Source organism: Tamandua tetradactyla, chromosome 1 (genome assembly GCF_023851605.1).
Source record: "Tamandua tetradactyla isolate mTamTet1 chromosome 1, mTamTet1.pri, whole genome shotgun sequence".
Taxonomy (NCBI): Eukaryota; Metazoa; Chordata; class Mammalia; order Pilosa; family Myrmecophagidae; genus Tamandua; species Tamandua tetradactyla.
The window spans coordinates 23,911,375-23,936,688 of record NC_135327.1 but is presented as its reverse complement, the minus strand read 5'-3'; the positions used below and the strand labels follow the sequence as shown (position 1 = coordinate 23,936,688).

Below are 25,314 nucleotides of genomic sequence, written 5' to 3'. Positions count from 1 at the left end.
GACAAATCACCTCTTTTAGAAAATGGCTAAGTGGAGTGCTTCTCAAACTTTAGAGTGTATACAGATCACCTGGGGAGCTCCAGAAAGGCAGGTCTGGAATGGGGCCAAGATCCAGCATTCTAACATACCTTCAGGGGATCCTGAGACTGCTGGTCTGTGGCTGGCATTTGGAGAGCCCAGGGGTGAGTCTAGACTTATACCTGCACCAGTGCTGTTGTTAGCAAGCTTGTTACTGATGGGGCCTTCATTTCCAATGCGACCACATCTGACTCAAAAGAATTCCATTTGCAGGGCTCTATCCCCAGCATGGAATGTGAATTTAATATAGGATTATTCACTGAAGGGTTTGTCAGAGTGAAAAGCCTGGACACTATCTCAAAGCTCAGTGGCGGGTGGTTAGATCAATCATGGCACCACTGCACTGTGGAATCCTATGCAGCCTTTAGAATGATGTTAATGAATATGCAATGATAAGAAAATTCTTCATGGATTGGACTAATTCATCTATTGGAAGCAGAAAAAAGTTATACAATAATTGATTCTCTATGATGCCTTTTTTAATACACATACGCATCATTTTCCCTATTTAGCAAAGAGGCAGAGCATATGGCATTTTCATGGGATACTGGAATCCAGTGCATTATGGGTAAGTCCACTCCAGAAGTGCCTGCTGGCTGACTCACTACCAACACAGCATCCAGGCTAGACCTGAGCCAGGTGGACAGTGGTCACAGACCTACCCAATAATGTACAGAACACCTTTTGTGCATCAGGCATTATTCTTATTAAGTAGCTACTGGTCACGAGTAGGTATTTAAATTAAAATTTAAAATCCAGCACCTTGGTCACACGAGCCACATTTCAAATGCTTAGCAGCCACAAAGTGGCTTGTGGCTACTCTGCTGGATACTGCAAGCATACAGTATTTCCATAATGCTACTGTACGGCATGGTTTCTAAGGTTTACAGATTTAATTCAGACAACAGCATGAGGTAGTAACCCAATTTTATAGATGAGAAGATGAAGTGCAGAAACATTACCCTCAGTCCTAAAGCTGCCTGGAATGTGAACCAAGACTGATTCCAAAGCACTCTTTCTACTGCACTATGATTCAAGGCAGTTAGGGACCAGAAGGGCAAAAGAACTTAACCCAGTCTAAAGATTTCATTTGACACAATGGAAACTGAGTCTTCAAAGAGGGAAAGTGATGTACTCAAAGTGACACAGATAAACAGTAGGCTTAGGACTTAAGACATTTTGTCCTACTACTCTACCGCTACTCCACTCACTCCCACTTGCTTTGCTTCTCTTCCCAGACTGTTCTCTGCAGTCTGAGAGGTGTGCACTGGCAGCCCAGCACCACTCCACTCCAACTCACTGCCTATGCAGCTGACAACACTGGCTTGATGTTCTCAGCTTCTGAGGGACTGGCTGATAGAGGCAGCGGGTACAGTGATACTGGACAATTTACTTCCTTTCCTCCTCTGAGAACTGGGGCTCTTTTGATCTTTGAGTGGAATGATACCTGTAAAGTACCCATAGCAGGTACTGTCATGCTTGATGAGCCTCCCTTATACTCCCCAGCCAATGGTTATGTGTTTAGATTTAAACAGGCTGTGAATCCCCAGCCATCAAAACGGTTTCAAGCTGGGTGAGGGAGAGGGCACCATGAAAGGGCACTCTCACGCACCACAGAAGGGTGAAAAAAGCCTTCAAAAAGAAATGTAGCCATTTTCAGGGCTTTAAATATGTTTAGACCTGAAGGCTCTGTAACTCTACGTTTGGAAATCTAGTTTAACCAGGAATCCTAAACAGGAGAAGGACTTTATGAATAAAGATGTTATTTGAGGTATTATTTAAATTATGAAGCAATAAACAGCCCATCCACAAGTTCAAACACAAAGAATCGGTAAACAAAGGAGCCATCTACTCAATAATATACAGCAGAGAAGAGATGGTGTGTGGCCTTTTGAACACTGTGGCAGAAACACTTCCCTGGGTTAAGTGGAAAAAAGTAGGCTACAAAAGTTGTGTGGTATACATAGTATGACCACAACAGTGTAAAATATAAAATCTACCATGTGTAGGAAAGTCTTCCAAGAAATACCTCAAAATGTTGTGCTCATCATGGTGGTTCTTCCCCACCCCTCCTTTGTATTTTGTATAATGAGCACACTTCACATCGTCATGCTTTACTTTTTAGTGGGAAAAATTATGTACTTTAATGAATAAGAAAAACTGGCAGCCCAGACAGAAGGGTCCTTCGAGCAGCAGTCCAAGAGCCTACGTGCACGGTTTAATCTGGGTTCCTCCACATGCTCGATGGACAAGGGAGAATTTCCCCTACCTGTCAAAGGAGAGGGCACAGGTGAGGAGTGATCCAGGGTCTATGTATGAAGTAAACAGGGTAGATGATAAAGGCCCTGGAAAGGAAATGCAGGTTTTCTCAAGCTCAGCTTTGTACTCTGCTGTTTCTCAATAAAAGTCCACTGATGGGTCTTGTGTCTCAGTTTTTGATTTGGAAAAATATAACCTTCATAGACATATCTCCTTAATGCGCCACCCATCTCGAATTCCAGTTTTATTTTGCATACCTATGGCTTTCTCCCCATGCATTCAGCAGACAAAGCAGATAACATAAAAGATGGGGAGGGCTAGGGGGCAACCTCAGCATCCAAGACACTAAGATATGAAATATGACAAAAAAAAGCCTGAGAAGTAGTAGGGTGACGTGTGATTTACTAGACAATCTTGAATTATGACCTTTTCAACACTTCTCTCCTCCTTTCCCAGACAGGACCCAAATAGAGTACCACCTCTGCAAAATCAGATCCACCAGCAGGAAGTTGGCACACAGCAGCTAAAAAGCAGTGTCTGCAAGGAAGCGGAGAGATTCTGAAGACAGAATTCGCTTTTTGCATAATAGTGGAACAGAATGTGATTGCAGAAGGTCAAACGAACAGCACAGCCCTCTGCAATAGCTCCTGAGACACCAGCTTGTAATGACTGCTGTAATCACCCTGCTCCCTGGACAGAAAATGAAACTGACATTTCCCATTGGTCCTCCACCCTTCAGCTTTGGCACCAGCTCTTCTAGTTGTAAGCCACAGGCCAGATCATAGGTCTGAGTCTGTTTCTCCCTTGTGGACAGAGAGAAGGAAAAGACAAAGAGCTTTCTGCCTGGAAAGGACCCTGACTTTATGGTTCCTCCCCAGTCTCCCAGCAGAGACGGTACACCTCCACAGGGAACCAATGACTCAGTACCTGCCCTGGAATATAGTGGATTTGTTTACAGAACCATAAATGGGAATGGCTCACACCACATAGTTCTGGGTTAAAGCAGCAGCAAACTCTCCCAGGAATATGTTGGAACAACAAATGCTGTACCTCAGCAAGTACTTGGGGGAGGTGTAAGGCTTGTGGCTCTTCACCCTAGCAGAATGTATCTCAGCTCCCTCATAGCCCATTGCTCTGGTCTGACTCCCTGGTTATCGGTTTCAACCAGGTCTTGCCGGGTGCCTTTCAGAAGAAGACCCCCTGCTTATTTCCCTAGGGAACCACAGAGCCCTCCTAGAGGACAAAGCCACACCCACCTACCAACTAAGCATAATAAAAAATGGTGATGTGGTAAATCTGCAACTGCCACCTGAAGTGTGTACCATCCTTCACTTCCATGATCACCTAGTCTTGTGAGGATAGTCACCCAGTTTTAATGAGGAAACAGGCCTGGAGAGATGGAGCAATGTGCCCACATTACAGACCTAGTGGGCAGAACCAGCACTTTTCAAACTTCACTGTCCAGACTCTGCACTCTGACAGTCTTCATTCAGTGCTTTCAGAGCCTAAAATACTAACTGTTCTAAAACACCTTAAAAGCCATCTCCTCACACATTATTTCTACATGTTCTTCACAGCATAGCATGCTGTGCGGCAGGCCAGGTATCTATCACAGGCCCCACAAAGGCACAGGGAAAAGGTAATCTGTGAAGGTCACAAAGGGCAGTCATTCCCCTCTCTTACATAGGATTAGCTCAAAAATGAATCATTCTTCTGTAGTTTAATCCACCAAAGCATTTGGCTCGTCATACTCGGAGAGCAACATGCCAGACCTTGGGGGTTCAGAGGCCCCAGGCACTACTGTCTATCCCAATCAGTCAGAAGGGCTGAGGCCAGGAAACTTCTGATGCATCATCACTCAAAGGCTTAGCCATCAACAGTGTTCTTAATGGAGGGTAAAACCAGGGTAAAACAGGGACTGGGTTGTGAGCAGCCCACAGTACAAAACAGGTACTGCTGTCTGGGTCAAAAGAATAAGGGTTTTCAATTTCCATGTCTACAGAAGGGGTGCAGTTAAGGAAAAGTAAATGAGAGGCCAGAGATTACAAAAGCATACAGAGATTACAAAAGTTTCAGTCATTCACACCAATCTAGAAGACAACTGGTGCCCCATCTTAGGATCTCTGCACCCTTGCCAAGAGACCAAAGTAGGACAGATCCCAAACATGGTTGTGGTATCATTCAGTGTACTTTACAGAGTAGAAAAGAGTGTTCTCTCAGGGGCATGGGCTCTGCAGTGGGACAGATATAAAACATTTATCCCAGCACTATCAATTATCAGATATATATTGTTTTACCCAGCTTTAGCAAGTCATAGTCCTCTGAACTTCAACTTTCTCAAGACGTGAGGCTGCCCACAGTGCAGGGGTGAAAACAAGTGATGGCATGCAGAAAGGGCACAGTGAGACACACAGTGGTACTTAATAAACTACAATAGCAGCTTGAAATACAGATCCAAAGTAACTCAAACCAAACACCTCCCAGTAATCATTCAGCTGGCAAGAATTCCAAACAAGATGACATGGTCTCAAATCAGTCTCCCAAGGTGATGGTCTTCCACTGGGCCTCAGCACCTGCTGCTTGGGTTGCCCACTTCACTCTCACCTACCTTCTTGCTCTGTGGGCTCAAATCACATTCACCCTCTAGGGCTCCCTCCATGTGCCTCTCTTGGGAAGCATTCCCAGAGCACTCGATCTACACGGACTCTTCTCTGTCCTCCCGTGAGCAGGCATCATTGACCATGGACCACCACTAGCCATCCTGTGTGCTCCCACCTTACCCAAGACTACAAGCTTTCATAAAGGTAGGGACAGTCCTGTGCTTTTCTTAAGCCTCTCAGATTGCCAAGCATGTTGTTTTTTTTTAATGGAGTGCAAACACTGCATGACTGATGGAAACGGGAGTTAGTACATGGCAGTAAGAAAATTAATTTAAGAACTTTACAGAACTATTCATTCACCATGACAGGGTTTTAACAGAAATATGATTATAAAAATTCCTGCCTTTTGCTGAGTTTCCATTTCCCTACCAAGTACTCTGTTCGGGTTCCCACTGAGCATCCCAAAAAGCCAGGTGCGGGGATGTTCACCATCACCTCAGAAAGCTGGGGCCACTTTCTCCAAGCTTAGCCAGGAAAAGATGGAGTGAGAACATGACCCAACCGTGAAGCCTGTGCTTTTTTCCTATCATGCTACACAGTGCCTCTCTCTCCCCTTCTCCCCACCTTCACAGCTAGGTGGGAGAAATTAGGCACATAGGGATTTAGGATTTTCCTGACATTATATGGCCTAATAAAGAACCAATCAGGAGGTTCCGGCCTCTTGATTTTACCTCTCTCCACTATTTCTTCTCCTGCTGATATTTCCACAGGAGGCATCCCCTCAAAGAAAAAAAAAGACAGCCAGTTGTGCAAATATAGTCTATTTCATCTGGAGAGGGGCCTTGAGATTCAGGGGTGGTGCTAGGTGGGAGCTGGCTATGCTTCAGAATAAGTCCTGTAAGTCGAAATTAATTATAGTAAGAGGTTAATGAGAAGAGTAGATTTAGGACTGGAAGGCTTGGATTTGACCCTAAACTCTGTAGACTTCCCCAGATCTTAAAGATCAACCATGACCACGTTCCAGGTCCAACCACCTGTAAAATGGCAAAAACGCCCCAAAAGTATTTTTAGCTAACCATGTAGCTCCACAAATTCTGGCTACAGTGCTGCCAGATATGGTGAAGGATACCCAAATTCTTCATTCAAATATAAATTCAGATTCCTCATTGTTGAAATGGGTGGATGGGGATGGCAGGTGGCCCTATGAGAATTAAGTATGGGCCCTCAAACAGCTGGCAGTCTATCCTTTGCCTGGAAAGCCACACCAATCCCATCCTCCATAATCTGCTCATCCATCCACGTTGAGTCACAAGGAAGCCAGTCCCATGAATTCTGAATAGTGAACTGTTACCCAGGCTGTAACAGTACAAGCTTAGTAATGTACTTCCAGGTGGCACCCCATTAAGAGACATATAAGTAAAATGCTGGAATAATGACAAAGGACATTGCCTGGTAGTCCAAACAGAAACACGAAGTCCTGGCTTCCGGTGGTCTCATCTAGCTCTCTGCCCTACAACTCTCAGAACTCTCCTCTGAAGACTTCATTTCTTCACATGCCAAATGACAAGGTTGGGTCCAGGCCAAGGGTTCTTAGCATAGGGCCCTTTTAACGCCAAAGACTGACAGGTTCTACAAATCTTTTGAAAATACTTGAAATATCGCAGTGCTGTCTAAGTCCATGTGCCTTTTTTCTGGGAAACTATCTCTAACATTCAGGTTCTGAGACGGGTCTGACCCATAGATGCTGAGAACCAAGGGGACCTTTGTGAACTCCTTATACATTAAGGCAAAAACTCTAGAGAGCAGCACCTGAGTATGAAGTGGGGCTTACCCAAGGCAAAGGTGAGCAGTATAGCCGATGTGGCAGGGAGTGAGGGGAATTAAATCAATGGAGAACGTTTTGGGGCAGGAAGACTTCTACCCAATAGACCAGAACTCTTTTGAAGGGTGGGGTGGTAAAAGCCCTATCCCTGCAGACCGCCATACAGCAGGTGAATGTCGTCAAGAGGAGCAAGCTCTCTGCATGTCAGTGACGCTGAGCTCGGATACACACTTTCACAGCTACAACAGGCAAGCCCGCCCGATGTACAGCGGGGCATGTCTTACTGAGAGAAAGAAGGGAAGGAGCAGAGACAGTGTGTTTACATAAGCCTGTGTTGGCTCCGTTTTGAGTATGTGAGAAAGGTCAGTTAGGGCAGTGAATGGTTCTATACAAACTACAGCCAGCAGTTACTGTAAATGCTCTTACAGACATGGAGTTGTGGCTATGCAGTAGCAATGACTGTGTGGTCACCACTGCTGACTTGCATAATATTGTGAGTAAGCTGTCAAAAATGCTAGTATTAAAGTTGGCATAAAAGGAAAGATCAATGGACAAGACCTAATGTCTCTGTGGTGATCAGCAATAGGGAGGACTCGCACCTGAATCGTCCTGTCTGAACCTGGTCTTTCTGGCTTTCAAAACTCACAAGGCTGTTAGGACACAAAGTGGGGAGTTTCTCCTGAACACCTGAGCTGGTGAACAGGTACTGGGAGAACTCAAGGCAAACTAAGGGAAATTTCCTGTTTCTAGAAACAGTCCTCGTAATTGGCAGTCAACTACATGAATACCCTAATTTCCTTCTTCAACTTATTAAGTGTGCAGATGAAATAAAAGCTGCCAACTGCCACAATTGGTCCCCGAAGAAATTGAAGTTCAGCTGTGGCTGCTGTGATTAGCAGAGAAAAGGCTGGGGGAAAGGCTGGGGTCCTGTGGGGGTTATCCTTAAGGGCCCTTTTGGATGTCTAAGGGGTTGTCACCAGCTAAGAAGGAGGGGTCACTCTTCCATATGGAAAGGACAATTTGTGGTTATAAACGGAAAATCTACAACAAGGTCTTGCCCGCAGGGTGGTATGGGCAAAAGGAGACCATATGGATCTCTAGTACTTTTGGTTAAGGCAATTGGCCCAAAGCCCAACATGCCAAGGGGAAGTCACTAGGAGCACGTGCTAAGGAAGTTGGAGATCTCTCAGGGGAAAGTAGGGGACTACAAATTGTTAGTGAGAAATGAAGTGAAAACAAATGATTAGCCTATGAAAATTTGGTAAAAATAAACAAAATGGCAGGATGAAATTAACACAGACAATACATAAAACTCTCCCCATATATTAGGAAATAAAACTGAATACATCATATTTCTTGAGCATTTAGTCTTCAAGATAGTTCACACTGAACTGCATCACCTGAACTTTATAGATGAGCAAATGGGATCCCAGAGATGTTAGGTGACTTGTCACCCAGCTAATAAGTGGCAGAGCTGAGATTTGAATCTAGGTCTATCAGTCTTTCAGGTTCAAAAGTAAGGTCTTCTTCCATTAATGTCCTGACACAAATATGGAACCACAGTGTTTCTAATCGCCCTATTTCACTGTTGCCATTTCTTTCTTTACATGCCCAGGAAGGAATCTGTGCAGTTTCATATCCTCTAAAGACGTGTACTGTGCGGCATCTTAGATCCCTCCCCTGGTGGCCAACAGTTTTCCCTGGTACCAGTTCATCTTCCTCCTCATTGCACTTGTTTTATAAAATGATGTTCATTCTCCTTAGGGTTAACACTCAATGCTCTGTGCAACTTAGCACTATTTAACTCTCCAACTTGCGACTCTGTGTGAATAACCCAATGACATGCTCTTTCTACATATTCTCATTATTCTGGCTTTGCTCATGCTATGTCCCCTGCTTAGAATACACTGCCCTCCTTTCAAGAACCATCTTAAGTCACATGTCCTACATGTTATTACTACTTCAACAAGCGAGAACTCTCTCCGGTAGCCTCTGCAGCATTCAGATGGTACTGTGGCATATGCTATCAGGCCCTATCACTGGAGCACAATGGAAAATACCATGGGCACCTGAGTTCTAGCCTGTTTTTGCCATGCAAGGGTGACATGAAGTGGCAATGGACAGGACAACAATAACCAGGGCACGTGAGAGGATTTAACAAGATAATAAATGCAGAATGGAGAGTGCTACACCTGGAAAACAGCATGTACTGAGTAAGTTTAGGTGAGAAAGAAAACCCTCCCTCTTTCTTATGCCTTATGATGACAAAGACTCCAGATTGCACAAGGCTTGCTCCTATCCAGAAAAAATATAATGAATGGAGGACATGCTCTTTCTACATATTCCCAGTAAGCCTTTGCTAAATAAGTAGAAAAAAAAAAAAAAAAAAGACCAGGGTTTCCTGGATTCCAAGAAAGGGGATCTAGTGAACAAGCAGATAGGGAGCCAGATGGGGCCAGCCCCTGCCCCACCAGCTGAGTGTGAAGTTAAGGCTACAGGGGGCCACCTCTCAGCTCTTGATTCTTGCACTGAGAAACCTAAGGCAATTGAGACCAGAGAACTTCTCCCTCCTTTCCTCTCCCTACCCTCTACTCCTTTCCTTAACCCAAATTAGAATATTTTCCAATTTACAAATTAAAGTGGCTCATAAAATCAATTTTATAGCTAGCAATCATGGTGCTGATGTTTATTAAAAAATAAAAGAATAAAATGCCAGTGCTAGAAAGCTGCTCTTTTATAGAACTACCAGCTTGTCCATGTGACAGAGGACACTGCATAAGTTTTCAGCCCTAAAAAATAAAACGTAATCATAAAAAAGAACAAAAATGTTATATTCTTGGTACACAATTATAAAAGAGTTCATATGCAAATAAAGACACAGTCAGAAGAATCAGATGCAGTCACTTAATGAGAAGTTGACTGCAAAGGGAGGGACAAAACAGCAGGGCCTAGCCATTAAGTAAGGGCTGTGAACACAGACCAGGGTCTAAAGACATCATTCCATGCCTGTGAAGGTACCCTGCAGCAACAAACTCCACTCTAAAGGATGTGCAGATTCTGGAAATATAAGGGAAGCTTGTGAGACAAGATGTTACAGTTCTCCAAGGAAACCCACTTAAAACTTACCACAGGCACCCCATATTAAGAGGATGGTTTTATGTCCTTTCATACAAGATATATTTCTCTATTCCCCACCCCTCAAAAAGAGCTCTCTTCCTCCAGTGCTCACTATTTCTAAAATGCCACCAACTGCCAATGACTCAAGCAACAGAAAAAGGAGTCTTCCTTGAGTTTTACCCCCATTCCTGTACCTCCTTAAGTCAACCACCTGCAAACTCTTTAGAAACCTCAAACTGTACCTTGAATTCATTTGCTTTTCTCCATCTCTAGTGCCAGACACACTAACCTGAACAACTGCAACAGCTTCTTAATAGGTGTCCCCACTCCCACCCTTGATTCTCTCCAATTTAACTGGCAGCACAGCAGCCAGAGTGATCTTCTAAGAATGTAAACTGGACTGATAAAGCCACCATTCAATGATGTACAATGACGTACAAAGCTTGGCATGACCAGGTTCCTGCTAGCTCTTTCCCCTATCGGGGCCTCTGCAAATTCCTCAACCTTCAGGTCTCAGTTTCAATGTTCCCTTAGAAAGACTTTTTTGGACCACCTGGGCAGGCCTCTTATTATCTATTCTTTCCTTCATAATAGACAACTGAAACTGTATCTGCAGTATTTCTGCAAACTAGAGTATAGAAGCCTCAAGGGTGGGGGCCATGTCTATTTGTTCACCAATGTACCATAAGAACCTAACACTGTGCCCAGAATATGGACAGGCAACCAATAAACAATGTGCTTTTTTGTGTACATGAGTTTCCCTTTATATTGATGGGTGGAAGGTGGAAAGCACATGAACCTGAAATACTAATTTTAGCTCTGTTACAACTTGGCCAAGAACTAATATGAAAGGACAACAGAACTTAACATCTGTAGAGTGTTCACTGCCTGTCTAGCATACACTTGCCAGCTTTACATTAATTTTCCATTGTATCAATGAGGGCTCCAAGGTTCAGATTAAAATGGTCTGAGGTTTAAATGAACTGAGATCAGGGGCTATCTTCAGTTCCATAATCCAAACCTGGTATACAGCAGAGGCTCAATAAATGCTTATGGAAGGAATAAATGATGTTTTCCAGCCAGGATTCAAAGTCATGTCTAAAGACCTCCATTTAGAGACCTCATCCTCTCTGAGCATCTCACTGCTTCCCAGTTCTCTAGCCCCATACTCAAGTTCCCCTTTCTCTAAGGGTGAACTCATCCTTTCAGTCACTCAGACTTCACATGGACCCCATTAGCACCCTGAGGCACTCACCTATAATCATCCTAAAACAGATTATTAAAATGGCTCAGCAGTCTGCTTCCCAGGGACAGGGAAGCCTCTAGCGAAGTTACATTGTTTTCCTTCTCCCAGGAGCAGGATGCTATGGGTTTCATCTCATCCTAAGGACAAATGCACTAAGGGAATCAAAACTGATCAAGAGTCAGTAGAGTCCTCAGAGTTAAAACCAGATCCTCTATGGAACTATAAGCAAGCCTAGGCTGGGGATGGTGCTGATCCTTTAGACATCTCCTTTTGTGGAAGAGGAAACCAAGGCTCAGAAGTGATCTGCCTGAAGTCACAATGCTAGGTAATTATAGAAGACAGTGCCAGGATAAGACCCTTTGACGACCATATTGTTAATGGACAAAGGTTGTGAGTTCTCTGTGCAATGCATTCACCGACCAATTTCTGACACTCCAGTGTTTCAAAGAGAGAAAGAGTTTACTGCTAGGTGCAAAGCAGGAGATCAGATGCCCTATCAGCCCAGAAGTCTGTTTCCCCAAATTGCTGCAATTCTGATAGTTTTTAGTATTAAAAGATGGGCAGGTTTTAGGATAATAAGCACAATGGCTCCAGATGATGTAATTAGAGGTGATCTCATTATTCAGCTTGTGCAGATCTATTACATGCTTAGCCACAGAACATATGTAAGAAAACGGTGGCCTTAATATGATGATGGGTATGATTTTTAGTATTATAATGAGGTATAGGTGACTTTTAGGTTAAAGTATAAGCTACTATGCATGTCAGACAGAACCATTTTGGCTAGTTTCAGCTTTGGTTATCAAGATAACTTTGGACTTGGAGTTGGTTAGTTCTGGACTGACCCAAGACCCTTCATTAATAAACATTAGGGGCTGTCTTTAGTGACTATAAAGACTCTAAAGTAAAAAAACTAGATAAAATGGGTACAAGTGAAGGTTAGCCACAAGGTTTTTACAATCACAAGGGACCATACAATGATTATCAAAGATCAAGGCAGCTGGATTACAGCTCAGAGATTTCAGGTATTTCCCTCTGTCTACTCTAATATACCAGAAAGTACAAAGGAATATCTATATAATGATTCAGTAATCATAATCATCCCTTAAATCCTAACTCTCAGTTACATTATGGCTTTTTGGCCTAGATTCAAGCTTTTTGAGGGTAAGGGGGCAGAAGACAAAGCAGATGATTGCATGTCTAAAAGATGGTAAAGTGGCTGATTATGCCTTTGCCCTCTTTTACTAGGCTGCTCTCAAACATGAGCCTGCATCAGCATCACCACTTCCCCAGTTTCCAATTCAGTGAGTCTGAGGTGGGGCCAGAAAATATGTATTTCTAGGAAGCTCCTAGATGCTACAACTGCTGGTCTAGGGCCCAGACCATGAGTGCCACTGTGCTAAGTTTTCCTTTAACACTATGTGTGTGTTGGAGGTAGGGCTGGGATCTATTGAGGAGGAGCAGGGAGAGTATGGTTGTTGCTTGGAGATATCTGCAAGATCGCAGAATAGACTCTTGATCCATTAAGTTGGAAACTCCTTACTTGTGACCCCCCCTCAGCTGTCACTGATGAAACTGATGTGATCCCTCTAGCCAAGGTTACACTTTCCTCTGGGTCATGTAATTAGGCTGCAGATCCTGAAGACTCACATGGGAGCCTGCCTACAGTACTAATAGTCTATGCTTGACTCTAATGAAATTCTAAGACTGGGTGGGAAACGCATTCTGGGACAGGACCTTCAAACAGTGGGATGGAACTACCTCATCTTCAAAGGCTGCTAGGGCCCAAAGATTACACCTGTTGGTGCCCACACCCTAAGATTCCCAGGATGGGAGAGGGAGGAGTACCTCTGGACCATGTCAGCAGCTACATCTGGATTTCAGTTCAGGCAGTTGACCTAAACCCTAAAATAATTCTTTCAACAGTAAAGTCAACCCTGTTGATTGTCTGGGGTGTGGTATTTTCACACTCATTTCTGCTGTCTCAGGCAAACTAAAGGTTCCTTCCAAACATTCAACAAATCCAAGTATGCAATCTGGTTACTAACAACAAATAAGTCTTTACTTGTAACTTCCTGTTCTCTTTATGTCTGGTACAAGGCTGGACTGGGCTAGTAATGCCCATGCAGTCTGCCAAATCTGACAGCACTCAGGCAATGCCTGAGATCTGCCCTAGACTTAAGCTTTCTGGAAGGACATGTCTTAGACATGTCTGAAAAAAGCAGAAAAGAAAAACTGAAGGGATGCTGTAAGTGAATTTTTAAGGGTTTCCTTTTTCTAAGAGGATGGAAGTAAATGAAGAATAAGTCAAAATAACTCATCATCTCTATGACTTTCCCACTGGAATAAATGATTAATTATAAAATCCAAAATAATAAAAAAAAAAGACTAAAACAATAAGAAAAACAAAAAGTCCAACATGATATACCAAAGTCAATCTACTTCCCATGACTGCTAAAACATCAGATTCTGAATTCAGAAAAACTAAAGCATTCATAAAATTATTTTCCCAAACCCCGTATCTTTTCTGCAGCCTGGGGAATAAAAGCATTTCCATCTTTCTCACTAAGCTCTATGGTGAGCCTCACTGGCTCTAATCCATCCTCCAAAGTCCCTAGGCATCACTTTCTTTTACAAAAAAACAAAACACAAAATTCTGACCTATGTTCAATGGGGGCTGAGTTATAGCCTTCCCCTGGCACCTCTAACTGAAAGTGAAATTCCTTTAAAGTTGAGAAATTCATTGCAGTGTTTTATGGTATTGATTTATTTTAAATCTGGCTGGCAGTTTTAAGGCCTCTGAATCTTAGAAATGCTGGAGAAGGTCTCCAATTCCTTTGATTTTGTAATACCACTGAGGACTTGCTAGTGGAATGAAAAGTGGGGTTGGGAGCTTGCATGCTGCTGCCCTAGTTTATCAAAACAGAACCTAAGCCATTTTCCCCAGGTTGTAGGTCTCAAATGATCTCTACTTGGGAGATTCCTTATTAGAACAGTACCCTTTCCCCTTGCCAATTAACAGCCCGGTATCCAACAAAGTATTGGACTGCCAAGGTGAGTTCCTGATAAACCTGAAATGGAACCTCCTCATTTCTTACCTGGCTTAAGGTATTTCTAAAGCTATCTTTAAAATCAGTCCTAAACATCATCTCCTCTGTGAAGCATTCCTCAACTGTTCCTTTCCTCTTTGAATTCCACTATGTTCAGTCTTCCTGTACCTTTCCTTAGCCACATCCTAATACAATTAAGTGTCCATGTCTTGGCCCCACTACTAAACTTAGCCCCATGTAAGCTCCCAGAGGAAAATATTGGGGGATCTAAATTTAGACTACCAACATCACCACTGCCCAGGTACCTGCTACATGCAGGAGGCCTCTTCCTCACTGAAGCTAACCTGGCCCCAGAATCCAATAAAGGGTTGCCTGTAGCCACACCAATCAGAGTAGGTACAAATGATGAAATCCCTGCTTTCATCAGGATTAAATGAATGAGATGGAAGATTTGTCAAGAACCACAGCAACCCTTGCCATGTTGCTTTGAGTCTTCATCAACCTCAAACCTCTAGGCTAATTCACTTGGAATGGGCTTCTGTCAGAGTACCTGGGAATAGAGACAACTAGGATTACCTTTGGGTCATGTCAGAGCCCTTTCCTTGTAGCTGGTGCTACTATCATCACCTACCCACCCCCACCAGTGACTGGTGTTTTCCTAGCTATCAGGAAAGGGTGTGCTTTGGGTCTCCCACTTTCAATCTTTTGGTAAGTTTGACCTATCTGCTAACATGGCTTTGCCTGGCCTGTTGCCCCAATCCTTGATTATGTGGGTGCTTTGCCTGCCAACACGAGAGGCTCTATCAGTGTGGCACAAGAGGAATATGAAGGGGTGGATGGTGGTCCCTGCTACAGTGTACATGTGCTAAGATCAAAATGTGGAAGGTACCCATCCATGGACAGCACTTGCACTTATACCTAAGGGGCACCTGTAGAGTGCCCACCATCTGCCTTAAAACATAAACCTACCCAAAAGTGTTTTTTAAGAGGCTGTAAGAGGCAGAATGAAACAACAGAATTTCCAGTCAGATATCTTGTTTCAAATCCTAGCTCTCAAAACTTTAGCAAAGTGGTCCTCAGTTTCTTCATCTACAAAACGAGGGCAAGAAATAGGCAGTTATGAAATGATGTGATAATATACTAAAGTGCTTAACTTAGGGCTGGGGATAAAAGAGAAAGAGGGCTCTCTCCCAAAGCAGGTTTTAATAAACAGTAGCTATTACTACTAGTGATGGGAGTGTCTTAGTGTCCCGGGGGTGAAAGGAAATGGGAGTTGGAAGGAGTCCTAAACAATCACATATCAGGCAGCTTTGCTCACAGCTGGATGATAACAAAAGCCATTTTGATTTGCCCAAAGGGATAGAATCTAGGCTAGGGGAGCCAAGGATGCCAGGGAAGAAGTAAAAATGAGCAGCAATTGGGCCTTGATGTCAACAGCCCCAGGGCAGGCCTGTCCCTTCATGGATGCTTTGATGTCCTGCAGAGCTTCAAGGGTTGGATCATCCCTGGGGCCCCCAGCCCCATTACATAACTGGCAGCTCAGCTTCCTCCCCTGGAAGCACTAGGAGCAATCAAGGGGTGGCAAGAGCAGAGGCAAGCAGCAGGCCACTGGGGAACTGCATGGGCCTTAACAAGTAACAGCCTTCCCCACATGAGGAGAAAGACTTCTTAGAAAAACCCCCAAATAAAGATGAGGCCCCTTTTTGTATACTGGTATCTAGGGTTGTCAGGATTTTCACAGTTGAAGGCTAAGCCTCAATTTCCTAAGGAAAAGAGAATCAAACATATAGACACCTTCACTCAGAAACCCTCCACTTATGTACAGCTCTGTGAAGTGTTAGTGAGAAAGGATAAAGCAAGAGTGTTATTCCCATCTCACAGAGACTTAAGAGGCTCAGGGAGAAAAAAAAAAGAAGAGACTCAGAAGTTCTAGATCTTCCTGGATCTAAGAGCTAATCAAGGGCTAAATATACCCTCCTCCATGATCACTCTACTTCAAATAAAACCCCATTCTTTCTTCCCCCCTAATGTTGGGCAGCTGCCAAGATCTCCTACGAAGCAAAGAATAGTCTCCATGATCCTCAGGTCACACCAACATCTGATTTTCTCCAGCAGGCCTTAGCTGCCCCCTCCAATTACATATCATTCAAGGGCCTTAACTACAAAAGACCCTAGTAATAGAGGTTTGCATAGTAGAGGCAATAGACTTGGCCATGAATGCAGATTCCCTCATCCCACAATACCCTCCCTGGTAATGTGAAGGTGGTGACACTGGATCATCAGTTTGGCTGGCTTCCTGACTTGGGGAAAGACTTATGGTTGGCTGGCAGGAACCACTGGAAATTAAACACCTTCAGAAAGTGGCAAATAAGGGAGAAAGGGGCCACATTGAGTAATCTTCAAAAATAGATACTTTTTTTTTTTAAACAAGCAGATAGTGTGGCCTTGAATAAAGCTTTTGTTTTTGATAATCCTCTAGCAAAACTATTAAAGATCATTTGCAGACGGGAATGGAAGACTAGTTGACACTGCCACCTCAGGCCAAAGTGCATATCTAAACCAATTCTAACGTACAAACATTTAGTTTACAGTTTAGATAGGGTACTTTCACTTTCGTGACCTCTTGTGATACCCTCAGCAACCTCAATAAAATAAATACGATCTACTCTATTTTATGGATAACAAAACAAAGGCCTTGTCTTTTCTTTATCTGGCTTCCAGGATACCATACCCAAGTTCTCTTACCTCTCTGGTTCAGCCCCTTCGCCTCAATCTCAATGTTGAAGTTCAGCATTTGGTCCTTTGACCTTTTCCGTTCTCTATACCCATTCTAGTCTCTTGCAATCTCAAAATTTCCATCTCTAAGCCCTGCCTTTCCTCTAAATTCCAGACTCATCCAACGGCCTACTCTACACCTATACTTGGATTCTAAATAGGTACTCCTACTTTCAGGTTGACAAAAACCTAACTTTCTACAGCCAAATCTATTCCTCCCCATCTCATTTGATATCAACTCCATGCTTCCAACTGCATAGGCCAAAACCCTGGAGTCATCCGAGACTCCTTTCTTTCCTCCATCACATCCGTTCTGCAGTGGGATTTCCCACTGGCAGACTAAAATACCCTCACCAGCGCCACTGTTTCAAGACACATTATCTCACCTGTGGTTCTATACCCAGACGTTCTCATATTTTCACTTCCTCCCTACTTTCCTATAGCTTATTCTTAACAGAAGAGTCAAAGTGATCCTTCCAAAAGATCAGATAACCACAGCTCCCCATATCACCCAAGAAAAAATGTCAGCATAAAAGCCACAATTCTTGCAACAGCCTGCAAGGCCCACTCTAGTTGATTCTAACTACCTCTCCAGCTTACTCTTCTCCTTATGCTCCAGCCTCCAGGCCTTTATACTGGCTCTTTCCTCTGTCTGGGATGCTCTTTCCCCAGAAATCCTCATGACTCACTCCCTCAACTTCTTCCAACATTTAAATGTCAGTCTCAGTGATACCCACCCTGTCTGATCTCTTCGGCTTAGAAGTGCAAAATCTCCAAGCCCAACTCCCCAGCATTCTGATCTCACCTATCCTACTCTACCTTTTATTCTCCATAGCACTTATTTCCTAACAATTTCAAAATTCTTAGTGTCTGTCTCCCCAGTAGAATATAAGCTCCATGAAGGCAAGAATGTTTGTCTGTTTTGTTCACAAATGTATCTTCTCAGCCTAAAATAGTACCTGTAAATAGTTTCCCACCAAAATTTGCTGAATGACTAAAGAGAATTAGCTCCTCCATCTGTAAAGTTTAGCAGGGATGGAGATGGGCATTGGAAGTCTGGACTTGATGATCCATCCCAATTTAAGCCTCTGATGCTGTAACTAGCCGGACAGTTCATTCACACCACAACTGGCTTGAAGCCTCTGGCAGTACTAGGCTTGGCTCCTTGCCACAGACTTGGGCACACAGGACCACAACCCTAAATGTTCAGCTATGATAGGCTATGGTTAAAGAGGCACCAACTGACCAAGTACTACACTGATTATCACTAGCAACCAAGTTCTTTTTCTTGCTCTTCTCAAAGTCATCCTGCTTCTCCCAGATGAAGGAATTACTCCTACGTAAGTAAAACTTCACCCTGAAAAGTATCTGAAACTGTTAAATTGTATTCCAGTTCCCTTGATTCTTGAAGGTAACTGTATAACTATTTAGCTTTTACAATGTGATTCTGTGGTTATGAAAACCTTGTAGCTGATGCTCCCTTTATCCAGGCTATGGACAAATGAGTAAAAACTAAGGACAAAAAATAAATAAATAATGGGGGGGAGGGGAACAAGGAGTAAAAAAATTGGGTAGACTGCAATACTAAGTGGTCAATGAAAGGGAGGGGTAAGGGGTATGGATGTATTGGTACTTTCTTTTTTCTTTTTATTGCCTTTTCTGTAGTGATGCAAATGTTCTAAAAATGATCATTGTGAGGAATATACACAACTATGTGATGATATCATGAGCCACTGACTGTGTACTTTGGATAGACAGTATGGTACATGAAGATACCTAAATAAAAATATTTAAAACAAACTCTACCCTTAATAATAGTACAAATTCCGAATGTGGAAGTCCAAATGGGAGCCCTGATCTCAACCACTTGTGATAATACCATAATACTAACTCAAAGTCAGGTCTCTTTTTCAATGGTTTTCTTCTTACCCCAAGGTAACCTTGAATTCTAGATCCTTCAAAAGTGGAAATGGAGGTGGAAATGGAAAGTGACATCATGAAATACAATTAAAATTGTTTAACCCACTCTTTTAGGTTTCTAACACAGTACTACCCCAAACCTAGTTTTGGGGAATGATACTCTCTTACTCATTGGGCAGTAGGACAACCTGGCCTGACACATGAAAGGTACTCAATAAATGTTTGTAGAATGGAATAATTAAACTAGTGACTCATTCTATAAGTCCACTGAAAATACTACAGATTAACCAATTCCACTTAGAAATTTAAGGGTGATGTAAGGAAATGAAGGGACTGTAAGAACCTGTTCCCAAACCTCCCCAGAGGTGACAGGTGGTTCCTGAGGCTCCTTCCCTGTGACTACTGGTATCAGTACCATCCTCCATCACTTCATCTCAGGCTTTAGCAGAATATAAAAGTAGCTATTTCCACCTAGCCATATTAAGAAAAAACGCAGGGTGGGGATGGGGAGGGAGATGGGGGACCTGGATCTTGAGTAAGTTACTTAACCCCTTGTAGGACTGTAATGATGAAACAAAATGGTACATGTGAAAATATCTAGTATATGTGGGAATCACTGTACTTTTCTTTTCCCTTCTCATATAACAAGGCTGGGGATCCCTTTAAGGATGACGGTGTATTAATATACTAGCCAACATGTATCAACTGTCTTTAGTCTCTCAATATTAATTACATTCCTTCCTCAATGTCCATATCCAGCCAGCCATCTTGCCAATTCCCTCTGCTGAAACAGGTACTCTTCTACTTAATCTCAAGTTCAACAACATCTCTTACTACTGTGAATAAAATAATTAGTCTAACTGGTTTCATTGTTCCGAGTCCTTCGTCTGTCCAATCCAGTTTATATCAACTGAAGAACCAACAGCTTTCTTAATACTCTAACAGGTGTCCTATCATCCTTTTGTTCTGGTTCGCAGATGACTCCCAAATGCGTATTAGGTCAAGATCAAATTCCACAATTCCATGTTCCACCTGATTCCTAATCACATCTCCCTTTCCCACACCTCAGAATCTGATCCAACTACACTACTGTTACTATTCCTAGTACACTTCTTTGGATTTCCTGCCTCAACCTTGGTCCACACTAGTCCCACAGCCTAGAAGGTTCCTGTCCCCCTAATTTCCACGTCTACATCCCGCAGTGCCCCAAATTCGTCTCGTCTCTCAAATGTGCAAGGCTCACTCTGGCTTCAGGTCCTCTGCAGAGGTTAATTCTCCTACCTGGAATACTCTTTTCTGCCCCCAATTCCCTCTTCTTGCCTCCAGGCAGCATTCCTGAAAGGTGAATTTTCTGAAATACCTCTTTTTTTTTTATTGCAAACTAACAATTATAAATTGTTTTCCCCATAAGCTGGAGAATTTTTGAGGATGGGGAAATCACCACTGTCACTCCAGAACATAGTACAATACTTGAGAAATGAAAGGCCACAAAAAAATCTGTCTAATAACATAGGGGAACGCTCAGGTTACTGCTGAGTGAAAAGAGCAGAAAATAAAACTGCACCTAACTACAGCATAGTCTCAACCATGCAGAACTGGGTAGTGAGTAGAGATAGATTAGGGACAGAGTTCATTCTCTGAAAAATCACCTGTATCTCTTCTGCACATTTTCTACAATAGAGTATCTATTCCTTGATGATCAGAAAAAACATTTCTAAAAAACGTAAAAGGCCCAGCTCAAAAGCAAACTCCTCTCAGAAGACTCCTCTAGACTTTCCAGCTTGTACTCAAGTAATTCCACATATCTCCTCATCGAGACTTAGGGGTCTTTGATAAAAAACACTGAGTCATTTTCTCCTCACTTCGCCAGGACCAGCCCAGGGACCAGGATGAAGAACTCCTTTCAGTTGTGCATGCAGACCAAAAAGGAAGTACTCACCTAGTTTAAAAATACCCAAGATGCTTTGCCCTGAATTTTAAGCAGCACATGTGACCTGGTCCATTCTGGTTTCAAGTTCAAAGGCATCAGGCCGGTCCTGTGGGTTAGCAGCTAACATATCTTTCAAGAGCTGCTTGATCCCCTCAGACATGGAAGTCCTGCGTTTCTGGGGGATGTGCAACTCCATCTTTGGGTTTTCTAGCAGTGCCTCACCAACAGGGACGATCTCAGTCCCTTGTTTGATGTAGGTCCCCAGGAGCTCCTTCTTGGTCTCAGAGTCAATGAAAGTGATTCTTTCTATCATTGCCCAGATTATAATGCCCAGGGCAAAGATGTCAGCCTTGGCTGTGTAGTGTCCCTCCCAGACTTCAGGGGCCATGTAGAAGTCCGAGCCGCAGGCTGAGGACAGCCAGTACTTATTCACATTCACATTTTTGTTGTCTTGATTGCCCTCTTTGCCTCGAGGGGCCAAACCAGCACAGACCTTGCTTAGTCCAAAGTCTGCCACCTTGAGGATGGGGGTGCCAGACCGCTCCGTGATGAGGATGTTGTCTGGCTTGAGGTCCCTGTGCACGATGTGGTTTTTGTGCAGAAAGGCAATGGCGCTTGTGAGCTGTAGCATGAAGCTTTTATTGGTGGCTGGGTCTGGCCTCCGGGACAGGACGTACTGATTCAGGTCTCCACCTTCACAGAACTCCATGACAAACCAGAGATAGCAGGGCTCCTCAGCATAACCCAGGATCCTTTCTCCTAAATCAAAGGAAGACAGGAAAGAGCTTGAGAGAGATGGACAGATGCACACCTTTAGACTAAAGAAATGCAGATTAATGGATGAGTGATGGAAGTGACAATCACTCCAAGAAGAACAGCATAGCTGGCACTGACTCAGCTCTACACATTTAGGCCCATCTGTCACTCACATGGGACAATTCGAGATTTAACTCTGGCATAGGCACCTGGGGTTTGAAATTAATAGAACTTGGGTGGGAACTCTGGTTTTACTGCTGACTGGATGAATAACCAGGAGGTAATTTAGTTCAACTTTGCAAGTATATATTTCTGTTTCACCTATAAATGGTCTACACTTAAACTTTACATTTAAGACTTACCACAACCTATGCGGTAGGAGGAAATATCTCTATGTTACAAATGGAGAACCTAAGGCTTAGAGACACATAGTCAACAGACTCAAATCTGCCTTTTTGTTTCCTTAGACTGTCTCCAAACAGGTAGCAAACCACCCATACCTCCCGGGCTAAGGGGAAGATGAGATAAGGGGAAGGATACAAGAAGGTTGTCACAGTGAAGCACTGTACAAATGTCTATTATTATTATCACCTACTCCATGCCAGGTCAGTGGCCTTCCCAACTTTCCCTCCTGGCCTATATAATAACTTTGTTAAAGCATCTAGAATGACACTAGAATTTTCTTTGTCTATTTCATATATACGCTCTAATTCATCAATATTCTCTGCTAATTCACCATGTCAAGTTAGGAACATAAACATTCCTGTCTCTATGAAGCTTAGTTTCAAGGAGATAAGAGAAATCAACATGAAACTGATGTGCAATCAAAAGGCTACATGTGGCATCAAGGTAAACTTCTACAAAGTGAAGGGTAAGCAGGAATTGCCAGACCTGAACTCTTTGCAGGAAAGGAAGCAGATTAGTAGAGAGAAATGAGAAGGGAATTCAAGGCTGAGAAGGAAAGGATAATGGAGTACAGGTACAAATGCACCAGAGAGGTATAAATAGGAGGGCTGATGAGAACAGTAGAAACCTAAGTAGGATGTATAAGGCAGAATCAAATTATGGGGGCTTAAAACCCCAGATCTGCCCTTCCAAAAAAATCCAAAAAACTGTTGACTGGTATCTCTAAAAAAATCCCAATATTCTTTCTAAAGCTCTCACACAAAAATTATTTGATAGGGCGGGCCACAGTGGCTCAGCAGGCAAGAATGCTTGCCTGCCATGCCAGAGGACTGGGGTTCGATTTCCGGTGCCTGCCCATGTAAAAAAAAAAAAAAAGAAAAAAAAATTATTTGATAACTACAATCAATGGCAAGGCAACTCTTAGTAGGCAGCTGTTTTATCTTGCTGATGAGAGATACTTGCTCCAGCTGGTCCTATGGATCAATCCTAACTAAAGACAAGTCTTCCAATCCCCAGTATGGTGTCTCTACTCTACCAAAAATAAGGGCTGCACCTCTTTGCAGAGACTCTGTCAGCTGTTTCCATTTACTAGCCATTTATTCTAATGTAATATAAAGAGAATTGGTGACTCTGATGACATCCCACTAACTCAAATGGCTCAAATCACACAGCCTATCAAAACCAGTAGTTTAGGAGCTGCAGGTTGAACCACGATGATGACTAGATGGACAAGGCAAAAGCATAAGGTTTCTGACTAAGATCCCAAAGACCTCACTTCCCCTGTAATTATATAATTTGTTTGTTTATATTACTAACAAGTAAAGTGATTCAAGTAGAACCAGTTCAGGGCAGATAGGGTTTTTTTTTTTTTAAATCAGTTGTTTCCCTCTCATAATCTTCTTTCTAGGTCATCAGCTCAGAGCTGATTCTATTATCTAAAACCATGCAAAATGAAGCAGCAATCTGAAGCCCAAGTCAATCTAGATTCTAAAGAAAAAAGGGAGCAAAAAATATTTATTGGTAGTAGAGCCAGAAAGGAAAAGATTAAAAAGCCATCAAATTCCTTCTGCAAAGGCCACATCAGAAAACAGTGAAACTTTTGGTGGGAGGGGAATGGTGAATATTTTATATACAAAGTTAGTAACTATGGCAACTGAAGTAAAAAGAAAACAAGCCTGCAAAACAGACTGTAGCTCTAAGTCTAGGTTATGAGATTCCAGGGAAAGAATAAAAGGATTGAAAACTGTCCCTGGCTAGTGAGTGGGTGGGTAGACATGATGCCTGGACCAAGGAGCTTGCTTTGGGGAAGTGAGCTAAACTCAGGAGATGCTAAGGGAGAGGGCTGTTTGTTAACAGGGAAACATTGGACAGGAAGAGAACATTCTCAGAATCAGATACAGCATCAGAGAGCATGAGAATGGAAAACTGGGGAACGCAGTACTTGTCATTCCAGAGACAAGTCTTTGCTGCACAGGCAAGGGCCATAGGCTTATTTCATTTAATCAATTTCATGAAGAAGCTGGAACATATGTTTTCATGCAGGGATCCCCAGCTGCTCACTAGAAAACATAAGAGGCTTGTTAGAATCTTTTACTCCAGCAAGACTGCGTACCTGGGCCTGCCAGAGACTTCTAAATAAGATGAAGGGAGGGGTTGTGGATGGGATGCAGCAGCAGGCATTTGACCCATGTTCACTGAGGAGCCAGCCAAGGTGAAGAGTGCAGACCAGAAGGCAAGAAGTCTGGGTTCAGACCCCAACTCTGCCTACTGATTTCCTGAGTCGTTTCTTAAACAAAAACACGAGGTGTGATGGAAAAATGGCTAGAATTCTGGGCAAGTCCCAGAACCTCTCTGAGCCTCAGTCTTCTCATCTATCAAATGAGATGACACCTACTCCACAAGATTACTATGAATTAAGTTAAATCTGTGAAATATGCTTTGCAGAACGCAAGATACTTTGGGGGAATCATCCACTGACTACTACTATCATCATCATTCTCCCCACACCGTCCCAACCTAGGAAGTCAGTGATTTCAATAGTCCCAGAATTGCAGGCCACAAAACAAACCTCTCATCTAAGGCAAAAGATGGATGCAACTGAAAAAATGCACAAACTGTGCAAGGGCCAGTGAAATTTAGAATGGAAAATGAAAAGCCAAAGATTCCATCTAAGACAGCACATTTCTCAGGCTGCAACAGCTAACATCCATGTTCTAGTCAAGCCAGGTGACTCTTTAATTTGGGTTGATCCCTCTACTTAATAAGTCCTCCCACTCCACACCACTCCCACCACCTCTACAGATGCAACTGAATGTATACCTTAAAGCCCCTGAATTAACTATGTGATTATACCAAGAGCCAGTGATTTTACACTTAGGATTGTATGGTGTGTGAATAAAATGGTTAAAAAAAAAAAAAAAGCCCGTGAATGCCACCTGCTTTACCCATCCTTTCCGATTTCCCACTTGACCAGCAAAGGCCCTAGTCTTATGTTTATTTTAGTTTTTATTAAATTATACCAGATATTCTGGTGAGTAGCCATGGCTTATGAGAATTCCTCCCAGCCTCCCCAGAGGGATCCTGTGGCCATTTATCAAGATGACTATACACTGGGGAAGGGAAAGACTTTTCTGGGTTTACTAGATACTTGCTCAGAACTGACACTAATTCCTGGAGACCCATAATGCCACTGTAGTTCACCAGTCAGTGTGGAGGTCGAGTGAGCAAGAGTTTCGGCTCAGGTCCATCTTGATTAGCCCTGTAGGTCCCTGAACCCACCCTGAGGTTATTTCCCCATTTGTGGGATGAAGAAGACATATTCAGCACTTAGCAGAACCACCACATGGAATTTACTA

General features: G+C 43.0%; 1 protein-coding gene across 2 annotated transcripts in view; it reads right to left on the bottom strand.

The window, feature by feature from the left end:
• The window catches only part of STK35 (serine/threonine kinase 35), a 59,141-nt gene that overhangs the window by 23,592 nt on the left and 10,235 nt on the right, over positions 1-25,314 (bottom strand). For both annotated transcript variants that reach the window (XM_077112294.1, XM_077112293.1), the window contains exon 3: positions 20,807-21,556. In XM_077112294.1, coding sequence (XP_076968409.1) covers positions 20,844-21,556 — 713 coding nt within the window. In that variant the 3' untranslated portion in view covers positions 20,807-20,843. The remainder of the gene's footprint in view (positions 1-20,806; positions 21,557-25,314) is intronic.